Genomic DNA, 16,296 nt, shown 5'->3' with positions numbered 1-16,296 from the left:
ATGAAGCTATCTGCAGCCACTGCAGCATGAGTTTGATCCCCTGCCAGGGAGGCAACCCACATGGCACAGCAGACCTCTCCTGACTCACCTGCTGTTCCCCTCAGCAGTGTATTTCAGTGGATCTGCCTGTTCTGCTCTCTACTCTATCTCTGGTGAATCCTCTCAGCCCCCCTCCCCCATCTCTGGCCTATACCCTAGCTCTTGTATGCATAAATAAATAAATCTTTTAAAAAATAAATAAATCTTTAAAAAAAAAGATCTCTGCAGAAGCAGATCTTGGGAATCTTTAGTCTTTAGGAATAGACAATTATGATGTTAAGAGCATGAGAAATCATCAGGAGAATCTGGGGGGTCCAGATGGAGTACAAAGAGAATAAAGAGGAAGGGTAGGCAGCCAGGAAGGGCAGGAGGAAGTGGGGTCAGGGCTGGGGGCTGTCAGGTGTCTTGGGTGAGGAGAGAGGAGTTCCAAATTATGTAGGGCAGTGTTGCTTTACTCCAGTTTCTTTGAAAATTCTGTTTAATGATTAAAGCATTTGTGGAACACAAAAACATTTTTCCTTTCAGAATTGGACATCTCTGGCCATCACTCAACAATGTATCAAAACGTGTTGTATGCCTTACATATATGCACTCCTCTTCAAGTATACATCAAAAAAGCTTTGGAAAAAAGAGAGAAATGAACATCTTCTATTAATAAAACTTGGGTTTTCCTTGACCAATTGAATTCACTATATAGTTGATGCTCCTTTTGCCTTGTGTATGTTTGAAGCTTTCCAAAAGAAGAAATTAAATAAATAAAAGCAGGATTTTTAAAATGTAAAATAAAAGGAGTCTTCGGTACTGGCATTTCATAACGTGTCAGGCTAAGTGTTTGTGGAGTTCAAATCTTAGAGAGCATTCCTGTCCACTAAGACATCACATCTGCAGGAGGATAACTCTAATCTAGTCTCTTGCCTATTTTAAGTCTCGTGTTCTTGTTCTAAAAGGGAGCTGACTCAAATACGTAGGCATCCTGCACACTGGCTTCTTTTGGAACTGAGTCTGACAAACCGGCAGTTAATTCCAAAGATGTGCCCTTAATGGCATGTCCGTTAAACTCCATCTGAGAAGTTCAGTTGGCTTTTCCTGTAGTCTCTTCCCTCCCACTTCGTCATTTCTTTTGGACAAGGCAACTACTAGATAGAGCCTGACTTGGGAAAAAGCTTTGAATGACAATATAACCCTGCCTCCAAGTTTGGTTTTCTCATTCCCATAAGATGTTCCCAGTTGTAGTCATTAGAAATGAAGAAGTCATAGACTCTACAAAGGCCACGTAGGTTTCTGATAAGTGAAAAACTAGAAATACTAAATTCCAGTTTCCCTAAGTTGTTGGTTACAAATGTGGGCAGAAACAAAACCAGGAACATTTAATAGTTAAGAGTCTATGGCCTTCCCGGTGGCGCAGAGGTTGAGCGCTGGGTTGCAAAGCTGCCCGCAGCCTCTGCAGCGCTGGTTCAATCCCTGGCTGCTCCCCGGCCACTGGAGGAGGGTCCCGCATGGCGTGCAGACCTCTCCTGCTGCCCACTGCTCCCCTCAGCAGTGTACTTTGGTCCTTCTGCCTGCTCTGCTCCCCGCTCTGGCTCTGGTGAATTCTCTCACCCTCCTGCGCTTCTGACTGTACCCAGTGCCTGTATAAATATAAATAAATAAACAAATAAATAAAAAATATTAAAAAAAATAGTTAAAAGTCTAGCAAAGTTCACTTCTGCAATGTGCAGATCAAAATATATAATTAGCGTCTCCATAGTTAATAAAATTTCAATTGTGAGACAGAATTATAACTTGGAAATTTAGACAAAATTCTGTGTATATTTTCCAGATACCATGTTTCCACCTTTACCCCTTTGGGGCAATATACTTAATTTCCCTATCTGAGAAACAAGAATAACAATAGTAAGCTATCAAAATTGTTGTGAAAATCAAATAATGTTTATATTAAAACAGTGCCTGGAAATTCTTAATCAACAGTTGATTCTCTGCCTTATACAGTGAATTACTTTGGATACTGTGAAGAATGTGCCAGATTCCCTCCCCCTCCTTTTTTTTTTTTTTTTGATTCACTGGCAAAAATCCATATACTAAAATATCACTTTTACTATCTTATTGGAATTCTTTTTGTTTTACTGTTATGCTGAAAAAAAATTAAAACATTCTGTCCCAAAATTTAACACAAAGACAAAGTATTCAATAAAATAATCAGACATCTCCCATTTCAAAAATTGCAATAAAGGAATAGAAATGAAACCACTTGCAAAATGCAAAACACTTGGTTTGCATTTTCCCCACTAACATCAGTCTCCAGTCTCCCACATACCAGCCCAATCTGACCCTTATCCTGTCTCCTCTCAAAATATGTTTGTTTCAGAATAGAAAAATACTACTGTCTATGGGTAAACTGTAAACTGATTACAATTCTGGGTGTTTTACCCATTTTCATGTTACTCTCCAATACTCAAAATACTGATAATTTTTTTTTTAATGTTCAAACAAACCACTTATATGAAACTACCACTTCCCTAGTTTTATAAATGACAAACTAGAAAAAAAAAAAAGAAACTTATGTTGGGATAAAATTCTATACTCAGTATATCAAGATAAAACAAACTACTTTTTTCAATGATTCTTATATACTTTGGATAATACCTTCCATAATAAATCCTATCATTGGCCATTCCATTTGCAGAAGGATTTTATGTTCTAGACTTCCGCACACCACCATAATTTCTTACAGCTTTTACTTCCTTCGAAAGTATAACTTAGGGGCCTCCCTGGTGGCACGAGGGGTTAAGACACAACCCATGAAGCTGTCTGCAGCCTCTGCAGCACGGGTTCAGTCCCCCAGCCAGCCAGGGAGCAACCCACATGGCGCAGCCCGCTGCGTACTTGGGTCAATCTGCCTGTTCTGTTCCCACTCTGTCTCTGGTGAATGCTCTCACTCCCTGCACCTCTGGCCTGTACCCCAGCTCTTGTAAAGATTTATTTATTTATGCATACAAGAATGGGGGTACAGGCCAGAGGTGCGGGGGGTGAGAGGATTCACCAGAGGCAGAGTGGGGAACAAAACAAGCAGATTGACCAAAGTACACTGCTGAGGGGAGCAGCAGGCGAGTCAGCAGAGGTCTGCTGTGCCACGTGGGTTGCTTCCTGGCCCGCCGGGGGACCGAACTCATGCTGCAGAGGCTGCAGACAGCTTCATGGGTTGCATCTTAACCCCTTGCACCACCAGGAAGGCCCCCCCCAATAAATAAATCTTTTTAAAAAAGAAGAAAGTATAACTTATTTCACAAGCTAAAGACATCCCATTCCAAAGTGCCAAATCCTGGGCTTCTGTTCCAGCAATTACCCCAACTCAAGTGCCAGATTCAGACTGACTGGCAAAGTTTCAATGGAATACCAAGGTGAGATTTCTCCAGAAAAAAAATCAAAGCTATCGTGACAGTCTAAAAGCATACAAGCCATGTAAGACATGAGTGTTTTCATCCAGAGAAGCAATGCTTCCAGGTCCAGGTAGTATCACTGCTCCCTCCAGAAGTCCTCTATTCTTAGCTCAGCTAAATTTTCCAGGTAGATCCTCTTACATTTTCTTCTTTCCATACTTACAGCATTGGATATATGCATATAACTCCTATAGGTTAATTTCTGGCCTCCACCTTCCTCCTTAATATTTGCACTGGATAGCAAGCTCTCAAACCAAGCCTCACATTTTAACAAAACCTCACACCCCATTACTTTCACAAATGAGAACTGAAAGCATTAGAGATAAAGCTTAAAATGATTCGAATTCAGTTTTGTAGCTTGACTACTATATGATATTGATCAAGCACCTCCCATATATAATGAAATCATAATGGTAAAATGGCTTTATTGGATTGAGCTATAAGAAATTGCCATATTGACCTCCCTGGTGGCGCAACAGGTTAAGCACAGAGCTGTGAAGCCCCAGCTGGCCAGGAAGCTGCCCACATGGAACAGCAGACTTTTCCTGTCTTTCCCACTGCTCCCCTCAGCAGTGTATTTCAGTAGATCCTCCTGTTCCCCACTCTGTCTCTTGTGAATCCTCTCACCCCCTGAACCTCTGGCCTGTACCCCAGTTCTTGCACGCATAAATAAATAAATCTTTTTTAAAAGGGAAAGAAACTGCCATATTTAGACATCAAAATGATCAGTATCAAGAATTTCCTTTTTCAACCTAATACATATATCTCAAATCCTTAATAAAGAACAAACTGATTACCTAGTTTCTAAGTAATTATTATTTTTCACATCTTTCTTGTTTACTATAATGAAGTAACTTAAAGACTCGTAGACTCTAAAAGACAGAATTCCCTGACTTGCCAATCTCATATAATTGATTATATAAACCTCAATCGTAGCTTTGTATTACTGCCCCCTGCTGCAAATCAATTTCATAGTCTCCTTATCCATTCGGTCCTCACATTTACTAAAAAATGAGTTTTTTTCAAGAGAGCATCCCTTTTAACAAAAAGGTTGTAATAAACAATGAAAAGAATGTTTTCAATATATAGTAATCTTTAGAGATGATGACTAACACATTCACCCTCTAACAAAAACAAACAAACAAAACAACTCAAAGTCATGTTACCTTCTTATTCTTAGTCTTGGATTTGACTTGTCAAATACGCCTCAGGACAATTCGTTTCCAGGATTTCAGAACAACCTATGCCTATTCTTTATTTTCCAATTTCACTGTTGTGAAGCAGAGCACATCTTTCAAAAAGTTTTGTTGTACCATGTTTATATATATATATATATATATACACACACACACACACACACACACACATACATATATGTATTTATATAAACACAAATCGAAGTTTAAACTTATCTGAATCATAAATGACTTTGGAATTTTCTTTATTAGGTAGGCAAAGGTTTTCAATGTGGAAAAATGTCATTTCAAATCAAATTAAGGTCACCATAACTTTTTTTCATTAATGTGGTGACATAATTGTATTACAATTTAAATAAATTTGTGAGTATGATTTCTTTTCAACTCAGATCTTTAAATTCTCAATTACTTTTTTAAAAATTATGCAGTTTGCCTTTAAAGGTTCAGTTTTACAATTAGGAATTCCATCAAAGAACTCTTAACATTTTGTGCATTTGAGAAAAATACTTTAAGAAAACATTTTTTAAAAAATTACACAACAGAGCCCCTGAAGAAAAGCATCAACTTTGAAGCGGTGACAGAGCAGGAGGCCACTCAAGGGGTTAAGACTCAACCTATGAAGCTATCTGCAGCCACTGAAGCTCAAGTTCCATTCCCGGCAAGGGAGGTGACCCACATGGCGCAGCAGACCTCTCCTGACTCGCCCGCTCCACCCCTCAGCAGTGTATTTCAGTACATCCACCTGTTCTGCTCCTCACTCTGTCTCTGGTAAATCTTCTCACCATCCCTCCACCCCCTTCACCTCTGACCTGTACCCCAGTTCTAGCACACATAAATAAATAAAATCTTTTTCTTAAAAAAAAAAAAAAGGCATTATACAACAAGCATGAGTTGGAATGAAAACATTTGTAGCCAAAGGAGCTACAAAGATTGCAAAAAAATTTAATTGGGTTAAAGTGCTTGATTATACTAAATTCAGAAATATAATTCAGAATTCCTTGATTTTACAAATGTGAATATAAACTCTGAATTGACCCAGTGTTAAGGGGCCTTGAAAAATGCATTTGCTCATAGCCCTTGATGGGAGCAGCACAAAGTAACCCCAGGTCTAAAAGACAGACCTCTCAGAGGAGGGGCCTGTAGGAGGAAGGAAGGAAGGAACTGCCTAGATGAGTCTAGGAGGTAGGGGCTGGGTATAAGGCAAAGAGGAGCGTCAGATTCTGTGAGGTTGGGTATTGCATCTGTGGCAAAGTGGAATAACAGGCAGAGACTAGCTCAGGCCTGGCCTCATAAATCACTGTGAGGTGTTAAACTCTCCAGAGGCAATAACCAACCATCGAGGGACTTTAAGCAGGAGATGTCATACTCAGGCTTGTGTTTTATAAAACCATTCATTCCTGTCAGCATCATGGAGCAAACCCTAAAGAAAAGCATCAACTTTGGAAGGGTGACAGAGCAGGAGGCCACCATTCTAATCAAATCAGGAAACTCAGAAAGCCCAGAGGCCTTCACGGAGGAAGGGGCAGGGTCCAGAGTACTTCAGGAGGTGGGTTCCATGGGTGTTGGGAGAGAGGTAGGCATGAAGCTAACTGCAGAGTTTCCAGCCTGGGGGCCAGGAAGGAAGATGTTTCCATTTGCCAAGACAGGCCACTGCACAGGAGGGATACTTAGGAAGTACAGCTGACCCTGAACAACTCAGGTTTGAACTGGGTGAACCCTGTACATTCAATATTCAACCAATCTTGGATGGAGATGCAGAACTTGGTTATACAGTCTATACCAAAGGCTGAAGGCTTCTGACTGCTTGCAGTTCTACACCGCCTGCCCTCTGAGTAGTATTCTTACTTTCAACAACCTGATTAAACTGGGGGTACTCCTCTGTGCTTCCCAACTTCTGTTGCTTGAACTAGGCCGTAAGCTCCATAAGGCCTACAATGGGGTCAAGTCAATTCGCTATCCCTGGCCTCTAGCAGAACCATATAAACATCTGCTGAGTGCATGAAAGAATAAATCATCACACCCATGCTCCATTTATGTTTTGCTCCTCAACAGAGTTGCAGGCTAAAAGATATTTTCTGATCTAGGGAACTGTGGGGAGGGAGAGGGGTGCTGTGTGTGCAACGGTTTGGGGCATGCTCACAAACGCACTTGTGTTTGTGCCAAAAATGTTCCTCAGACTTCTTTAGAAAGGCCAATTTCTTGCACTCAAGATTTTCCTGCCTTTGAAATTTGTCTAGCACAGTAGTTAGAGTGAGCTTTCCCCCCAGTCTTTGCTTTCTGTTCTTTCTGGAAGAATCAGTACCGTTCCCAGGGAAACTGGTACAATTCTGACTGTCCTCCAACGTATTCTGATCAACTCCTCTGTTCGTCATGGTAGCTCCCCCACCCACCCCAGAGCTGTGCCTTTTCTGTAGGTGTTTCCCAGCTGCAGCGACTGACTGCAGTGCTTTCTGACAGTTTTCTGAAGCTGCGTTAATTAAGTTCCCCAGCTAAGAGTTATAGTCTTCCTCCCACACTCACGGAAAATCTTATTTTGAGTTCAAGTTTCTTCCTTGGCGAATCTGGCTAAAGAGGTAAAGACCCCAGGACATACCACAGTGCCCAAGAGAGCAGGCAAGGACAGTGGTATGCCCGCTGGCAACGAGCCTCTGTGGTTCTCCATCGCCCACCATACACATATGTAGAATGGTTCCTCGGGATGCAGAGGTTTCTTGGGATGTGTACAGATTCTTTTAATACATGCCCATTTAATACATGCCCATCCACTACTTTCTCTCGACATCAAAGGCTACTGAAACTCTGGTCCTCCCTTCAAGCAAAGGCCACATGCACACCCAGCTCACTCCTCAGCACCACAGCTCATTCCCCTGCACTGAATGACACATCCTGTAAATATTTAGCTTTCCATTCAGATGCAGTCTCCTAGTGGATAAACAGACTATCTCATTAGTTTGTTTGTTACTTGTCAATACACTGTCTTGAGCTTGAAGTCCAGGAGCGCTGATGGTGAGATCATGTCTGCTTAATTGGATTTAGACCACGGCCTGCTGTGCAACAACATGGGGATATTTAATACTTTCCATAATCCCTCCTGCTCACTCTCAAATTGATGCCTTCCTCGCCATTGCCTCTATTAGCCCCCTTGTTCTAATTTCCATCACTTGATCAGTACAGTCCCATAAAGGGCGTTTGTCTAGATTCCTCAGCCTCAGGTTCGTGGCCAATCTCTGCAAGGTACCTCTCCAAGCATGGATCTTCCTAGTTTGAAACCTCAGGAGTCCACACTCCCCCTGGCATGCCAGCCCTCCCTAACCTGGTCCTGTTTACCTATACGATTGTCTCTCTAAATCTGAATCTGCAGCTTTCATCCAAGGTAAGCCCATCTTCTCTTCACACTACCTCAAACACATCATGAGCAGCAGATACATCCAAAGACATAACATAGGCTATCAGGACCCAATTCCTGGTCAGTCAGTCTGGTTACTTTCTCCTTCTATACCCTTAACTCAATGAGCTTGTTTCCTCATCTCTTTTACAGATGTAAGGCAGAGGAGGTGGATGAGGAAAGAGGGGATAGTGCCCCCTGAAATCATGGAGGGTGACAGTGGTGTTTGCTTACTGTTACTATAACATCACATCTATCACACTCCGCATCTTGGAGGAAAAAAACCACAATAGATTGTTCACTCTTTTTCTCTGGCCAGGAATGCTATTTTCTCTCTTCTCTCTATTCAACTAACATATAGTTATTACTCAAATGAATTTGTACCCCAAGGTCTACTCCCTTATAAAGCTACATCTTCATTCTTCTCACTCACAATGATTTCCCTTGTTTGACTCTCTAGGACTTTGGTTCTTTATACAACAAGTGCCTAACACTTAATATAACACAATCTCATATTTTCTAAGTATTTAAGTATGCAAATCCTATCCTTTAAAGTACATCAGGGGTGAAGGGTAATGGGAAGGTAGTGTTTAAAGGATAAAGAGTTTTGAAGAGTTCTGGAGCTGCAAGGTGGTGGTGGCTGCACAAAAATGGAAATGTGTGAATGCCACTGAGTCATACTCCTAAAAATGGTTAACGAGGTAAATTTTATGTTAAATATCCTGTACCATAATAAAAAAAAACACATTAAAGTCACTAAAGAACAAATCTTAAGCTTCATCATCCCTCAAATGTCCAAGCACAGTCCTGATTACCAATACGCCACCTGACAGAATTAACAAATAATTGCTGCAAAAGAATAACAATAATATTTGAATGTTTACATATCACATCACAATACATAAAGGCCCTCCATATGAACAAGTTTAATCATTGGAACCCCACAAAACCTGTGAGATAAGGAAGACAGTATCATTAAGCTTTATTTTCTAGATGAAGAAATTGAAATCCAAAAGGTTTAGTGACATAATTACAGTCAACCAGGTCAAGCTGCAAGTCATCCCAGAAACTTCACAAGCTTTTTTGTTAACTGTTCACCTCACTGAAAACAACGAGTGTCTTTTCTCCCCAGAAAATCCATTTAGAGCACATCTCACTGTTCAGGGGGAGAGGAGTTCTCACTATGCACTCTTTATCAACAGTTGCTCTCCACAGAAGACTAAAAGGAGCAACTCTCAGGTTCCCAGGCTCCCAATTTAATCCAGACACTGGGCAGCTGCCCCTGTGCGTGTGTCCTTCCATGCTGTGTCTGACCCAACATGGCAACATCTGAAGCTGGATGACGGGACTGAGAGGAGGTGCTCCAAGGTGAACGGTGAAGTGGGCCATCTAAATATGAAAATGCAGAACCTGAATTTTTTATGAACTATTAAAACCAATCAGAACCTTGAAAGTAGAATAAAGGGCTCTCTTATGCTCTCGACAATTGCTAGAAAAGTTTAGGGGTATCATCGAGTGACAGACAGATTGAAGACATAAGGACCTTTTAGGTCTCAAAACAGAGTCATTTCCTTAAAAGGTCTGTTCTAGCCTCCGGAGCAGTGAAGGACAGAGTCCCGGCTTAGGAGATAGCGCACATATTCAGCATTGCTGTTCTGACAAGTCACCTCCTGATTAGGCTTCCATTTAATTAAAGGGTGAATGTTCAGTCCCTTGGTTCCAAGAGCAGCTTACTCTAAACAATAATGCTCTACAAGTTTCAAAAGTCTATAGAAGAGAGCTTAATTTATATAAATGTAAATAGTCTTACCCCTGTTTACAAAACACCTCTGAAAGAGAAAGTGAGCACTTTGAAAAGCCTTATATACTTGCTAAAGTCAACATCTTCTGATTTTTCTTCTTTGGGAAAAAATAGTGCACATATTTAAAAAAAAAAGGAATATAGATTTACCACATGATCCAGAAAGTTCACCTTGGCATAAAACCAAAACAAAATTGAAAGTTGGGTCACAAGAGATATTGTTACACCCATGTTTACAATGTTATTCACAATAGCCAAAAGGTGGAAGCAATCTTTTGTCCATCTAGGGATGAATATAGCCTTAAAAAGTAAGAAAATTCTGCTACATGCTGTAATATGGATGAACCTTTAAAATGTGACGCCAACTAAGACAGACACCAGAGGCCAAATGCGCTATGATTCTCCTTATTCTGAGGTACCTAGATGACTTAAATTTGTAGAAACAGAAAGTAAAATGCTGGCTGCCAGGGGTTGGGAGAAAAGGAAAAATGGAAGGTCAATGTTTAATGGGTATATAGTTTAGCTCTTCAAGACAAAAAGAGTCTTGGAGGTCAGTAGCACAACAATGTGAATGTACTTACCACTGAAAAGTACACTTAAAAATGGCTCAGATGGTAAATTTTACATTATGTGTATTTTACAATTTAAAAATCTCCCATTTAAAAAAAAAAAAAAACACACTTTTACTAAGTCTCTCCATAGCAAGGAATTCTACACCAGAGAGCAAGGATTAACACAGTCCATGCCATGCTCTGAACTGTGGATATAATTAGGTACCACATCCATTATTACGCTACAGACGTCATCATGTGTTACCAGCATCTGTTGACAGATCTCATACCCAGCATATCACTGACATGGCAAGTGTGGAAAAGGTAGCCCACAATAGAAACAATGGCATTTTATCCTTGTCCTGTTCCAACAGTTTGTCTCATAGGACATAAATAGAGGCTACTGGTCTGGCTGTGCTGAGCTCACAGTTCAATATTATTTTACTGACTTGAGTAGGTTCTATACCAAAAGTAGAAATAGCACATCTCCTGGATCTGTTCTGATCTGTGTCCTAAGGTAGTATCTTGCTCTGTTTTGTTTTTCCGCCTCACTTTTGTCCCAATGCTCAACCTATCTAAAGGAAAAAAAAAAAAAAAAGAATTCTCACTAAACTTCTTAGCATTATTTTGAACTGGGATCAGAAACTATGTCTTTTTCAATAATATAATTCAAGGGCTAAATAATTATAAAAAACATATTCACACAGGAATCCCAAACCTTAAAAAAAAAAATCACAACAATGTCATTCTAGTCAAAGACATGGTGAATACAGTGAAAATATTAAACATGGCAGAACACATGTGAATGTGGCCTTTGCAAACTGACATTCACTCTACCCTGCTATCGTATCAACAGAAACCACTGTGATCAGACTATTACTTTAAAAATTGATGGGTAGACTACCTATTTCCTTATCTATTCTACCATTCTTCAAAAGAAAAAAAAAAAGGAAGTAATCTTTGGAACAAAAACCTAGGAGAATTTTTTTCAATCCATTAAGAAGGCAGTGATCAAAACTTTGGGAGAAATATAAAAACATTCAGTACTAAAAATTAAAGTCAATTTGTAACTTCTTGTTGATTGACAGCACATGAATTAGTCCAGATGACACATTCACAATCCTCAAGCCACGTGTTTCCTGCACCATAAGTCACTTAAAACATGGTAGAAGTTTGGAAATTTTCTTTTTCTTTGTAAGACTAATTTCTACTTACCACTCCCATTCTCTAGTTTCTAAGAAAGTTGGGGTGGTGAAAATCTTAGGAAATAAAGGTGGAGAAAGAAATGTAGCTAAATTAAAGCTTTAAAATAATAATAGTAAATGGCATGTTTAAGGAAGAGGATAGACAATGAAAGAAAAAAGTGATTTAAAAAAAAAGTGCTTGGCTATTTGGCAATGACCAAACTGAGGGACTTCTCTCCTTCCAGCTAACACCATCTGTTGAGAGAAAAGTATGGGGCATATGTGTTTTCCTGTCAATCACTTATCCACCATGTCCTATTGCATAATCACCCACAGTGGTGGCTATACAGAGTTTCCCATACACACAGGTAGTCAACAGATGTTATCCATTAAAAAGAAAGCCCTTAGAAGGGAAATTCACTGTGTCCCATTCCCAGAAAAATGGGGAGGGGAGGAGAGTAGGCATTTTGCTTTTGCCATGACCCTGTCATCAAAAGGTTGGGTTAGCAGGTCTGTGTTGGCATGCCTGACCCTACCAGGCTCTGTGCCCAGTCAAGCAGGAGGCGAGCAGGGGCCTCTGGGTGAGCATTCCCTACTTGTTCTAGCCAAGAGGATCAAGAAACCTTGAAATAGTGGAATGTTCCATTGGGCCCCCAGAGAGCGCCAACCAAAATGGGTAGGGAGCTTTTAGAGCTGGCTGACTCCCTTGTCCCCGTGTGCTTACCTCAAAGAACCATAAACAGAGTGTGAAATAACTATGACTATCGGTGAATGTCTAGTGCTCAAACAGCCTCCCTCTGTAAAGAGCCAAAACATTCACAAATGATTTTTAGTTCTTTGGGGAAGGCCAGTGAAAATCGGAATGAAGCTGATGTTCAATTGACGTTTTACTTTGGGAGAGAAGAGCTAGGCAGGAAAAGGACACAAGTCTACTCCCTCTGTGGTCAAGGTCACAGAATCAAGGGGTCAGGAGCAGATCTGAGACTCTCAGATTCTGGCCTAAGGCAGGTTAACAGTTTTACATAGCACTGTTCTTCCTTTAACATTTTTCGTTTTGTTAACTCTTCTGTCACTTACACACGCGCGCACATGCACACCTGCACGCGCACACCTGCACGCGCACACCCAGCTGCAAGCCTGTTCCTGGACGGTTCTCCTTTCTTTCCCTGAGCTACCCGGACAAGGGAAAACAAGACACCTTGGTCAAGTGCCCTATCGATGTCTACCAGGTTGGTGACGCCCAAGGGCCAGGGCCCCGCGGGACAATGGGACACACAGACACGCGGGCCAAGCCCGCAGCCGGCGGGCACGAGCCCCTGCTGACCTTCCTCTGCTGCTTCTCCCAAGCCGGGTCCAGGAGAAGGTCGCGGTCCCATTCCTCCTCCTGGATCATGTACTCGTCATCGTCGTAGACGTAGTTGTACTGCACGCCGGGCTCTATCTGGTTCATGGCGCTCGGATGTCTGGGGCTGCGGCGGGGCGCGCGGGACTCGAACGCACGGACGGACGGACGGAGCGCGCGGAGACGCGGCGGGCCGGCGGGAGCTGGAGCTCAGCAGGGGTGCGGGCGGGCAGGCGCGGAGTGACCTTTGCGCGGCTCCTCTCGGGGCTGCGAGCCTAGGCGCTGGGTCGCGGGGGAAGCACCAGCTCGGGTGGCGAGCGCCTGGCGCGGTGCTTAATACCCGCGCGCATCGTCACGTGGCCCCCGGCCGCGCCCCCACCCCGCCCCGCCCCGCCCCGCCCGGGCCCCCGCCCGCGCCCACCCCCGCGGCTCGGAGCACGTGCGGAGGGCCCGGGGCTCCCGGAGGCTCCCAGCTCCCTCCTCCTCCTCCTGCTGCTGCTGCTGCTGCTGCCCCAAACCTTCCTCCGAGGCGTGCAAGCCGCTGGCGCTAGTCCTTGCCAACCGCCCACCCAGCTCCCTTCTGGCTCACAGCGCAACTTGACTTGTGGACGCTGAGTTGGTTACCGGGGAGGGTGGGTAGGTGTGCCACATGCGGGAGAGGGACAACTGTGGCCTGGGTTCCTGGGCACATCCAAGTTTTTCATACAGTGTGCATAATCACATTTTCCATATTCTCTCTCTCTCTCTCTCTCTCTCTCTCACACACACACACACACACACACACACACACACATACACACACACCCTTTAAATGTAAAGTTTAAAAGCTACAAAATCTCCTTTTCTTCCTCTTCTCCCGGTCCTCACCTGGGGAAATCAAGATAAGGTACTTGGACCAACCATATTCAAATGTCAGAATTCAAACCACAGGCAGGAAGTGTCAGCTCTCACCTGCCAGTCATAAATTTAAAAGAACTGACAATGGAGGACAAGTATCTTGCTTCATGTTACATTTTCATCTTTCCCTGATGTGCTGCACATAAGCCTTTTCATCCCAATGGTGCTGGCTAGCTGTTCTATGCCAGCTGTACCCCCAAGGAAGCAAGACAAGGTCCCTGGGCACTTTGGGTAAGATGACATGGAGCACAAGGCACCAGACTTACCATCCTGCCTGAAACAAGTAAAATCTTGGAGGCAAATATATGAAACAAAGATTTTTCAAGACATTGGTCATCAAGCAAAGAAGCCGATGAGCCATGAAAGCAGGCAACAACATGAACACCGTGATTGCTCCAGCTTATTGTTTGAAGAGCCTTTCCAAGATGCAGCACAATAAAGAAGAACCCAGGGCCTCCCTGGTGGTGCAAGGGGTTAAAACACAACCTATGAAGCTAGCCACAGCCACTGCAGCATGAGTTCGCTCCCCGGCCAGGGAGCTACCCACATGGTGCAGCAGACCTCTCCTGTCTCGCCCGCTGCTCCTCTCAGCAGTGTATTTCTGTCAATCTGCCTGTTCTGCTCCCCATCTGTCTCTGGTGAATCCTCTCACCCCCCACGCCTCTGGCCTGTACCTCAGTATGCATAAATAAATAAATCTTTAAAAAAAAAAAAAACAATAAAGAGGAACCCAGGCATAGATCACTGACCTCCCTGTACTTGGAGTTCAAACAGATTGAGGTGATTTGAATTTGCAAGGTCAATTATAGAAGAGAAGAGAGCTGCAAAGAGAAACAACTCTGGAGATTTGCAGAGGGCACCCCTTTAGTCTGATCAGTGAAGAAAAAAACCTAAAGCCAAGCAAAGAAACATCAAAAGGGATTAGAAGGAATGACAATTGAAACTCATGAAAAGCTAGAAAGAGCTTCTATCTCCCATCAGCCAGAATGGAAAACATCATCATTCACAAAGCATCTGATATAGTCTATAGGAGTGGGGGAAATTAGCCCTATACTAAACAATGTAGTGGTCTTGCCTGACAAAACTCAAAAAATACCTATGGGAATGCAAAAACATTCAACACTCAACTAGATAAAATTAGTAATTTTTGGCATTATTCTTCGGACAGAGTAACAGAGAAGAGAGGGGTCACACACAAAGAGAACTCTGGAGATCTCCAGAATCCTACCTAGTTTCCTTGAGAGGAAACTACTCAAGTCCAAGGAAAGAGTCATCTGAAAAGATTACAGGAGGGGCCTCCCTGGTGGCACAAGGGGTTAAGCACCACACCGTGTGGCAGTCCGCAGCCTCTGCAGCAGGAGTTCAATCCCCGGCCAGGCAGCGAGCAACCCACATGGTGCAGCAGACCTCTCCTCTCTCCCCTGCTGCTCCCCTCAGCAGTGTGCTTCGGTCAGTCTGCCTGTTCTGTTCCCCACTCTGTCTCTGGTGGGTCCTCTCACCCCTGCGCCCCGTGTCTCTGGCCTGTGCCCCAGCTCTTGTATGCATAAATAAAAATAAATCTTTAAAAAAAGAAAAAAGAATACAGGAAACAGGGCATTCACCCAGGACCAAGTGGGTGTCTTCAGCCAGCAGGACTGCAAAAAGTCACAATTCATAGAGCATTTGGCACAAGACTTATCTTGTCCCTTATCTTGTCTCAATATAGGGACTTACTCATTCCTAAGCTAGAAGTAGTAATTATTTCTAGACTAATAGTAGTATGGAATTAATAATTCCTGGATTAGGCCTAGAATTGGGGCTGCTATATCTAAGCTGACATAACAAATTATAAAATCATAATAAAATCATAAAAGCAAGACCCGAAAGGATAAAACTATTTCTGAGTAACTTGTTTTCATGTTGTTTCCAAGTGACTTAACTATAACACAGTAGAAAACTCAAGATTCAAAGGAATACAAAAAATATCTTGCACCAGACAAGGTAAAACTATATGGCAACCAATCAAGATTCCCATGTGTACAAAGAAGCAGGAAAACGCAATCCATCATAACAAGAATGGCAATCCAGAAAAACTGACCCAGGACTGACACAGATCTTAGAATTAGTAGACAACAAATGGTTAGTACAACTGTATTCCATATGTTCTAATAGTTAAATAGAAACACAAAAGATATTTTTAAAAAATTAAAAAGACCCAAATAAAATTTGTAGAGCAGACAGTACTATCTAAGATGCAGAATACACTGGATTGGATTAAGGGCAGGTTAAACATTGCAAAAGAAAAAGATTAGTGAATTTGAAAGTATAAAAATAGAAACTATCCAAAATGAAATACAGGGGGCTTCTCTGGTGGCACAAGGGGTTAAGTCTCAGCACTATGAAGCTATCAGCAGTCACTGCAGCAGACATTCAATCCCCAGCCAGGGAGCTAACCCACATGGTGCAGCAGACCTCTCCTGTCTTG

General features: G+C 42.5%; 1 protein-coding gene across 2 annotated transcripts in view; it reads right to left on the bottom strand.

The window, feature by feature from the left end:
• ACTN2 (actinin alpha 2) overlaps positions 1-13,043 on the bottom strand; it is a gene marked incomplete at its 5' end in the record, with an annotated part of 72,063 nt that extends 59,020 nt beyond the window's left edge. For both annotated transcript variants that reach the window (XM_084253110.1, XM_084253109.1), the window contains one exon: positions 12,918-13,043. In XM_084253110.1, the coding sequence (XP_084109236.1) occupies positions 12,918-13,043 (126 nt within the window). The remainder of the gene's footprint in view (positions 1-12,917) is intronic.
• Between the last annotated feature and the right edge of the window lie 3,253 nt (positions 13,044-16,296).

The sequence above is a fragment of the Talpa europaea genome (assembly GCF_964194135.1).
Source record: "Talpa europaea genome assembly, chromosome: 14".
Taxonomy (NCBI): Eukaryota; Metazoa; Chordata; class Mammalia; order Eulipotyphla; family Talpidae; genus Talpa; species Talpa europaea.
The sequence above is the reverse complement of the archived record's forward strand: the minus strand, read 5'-3'. Positions and strand labels throughout refer to the sequence as shown.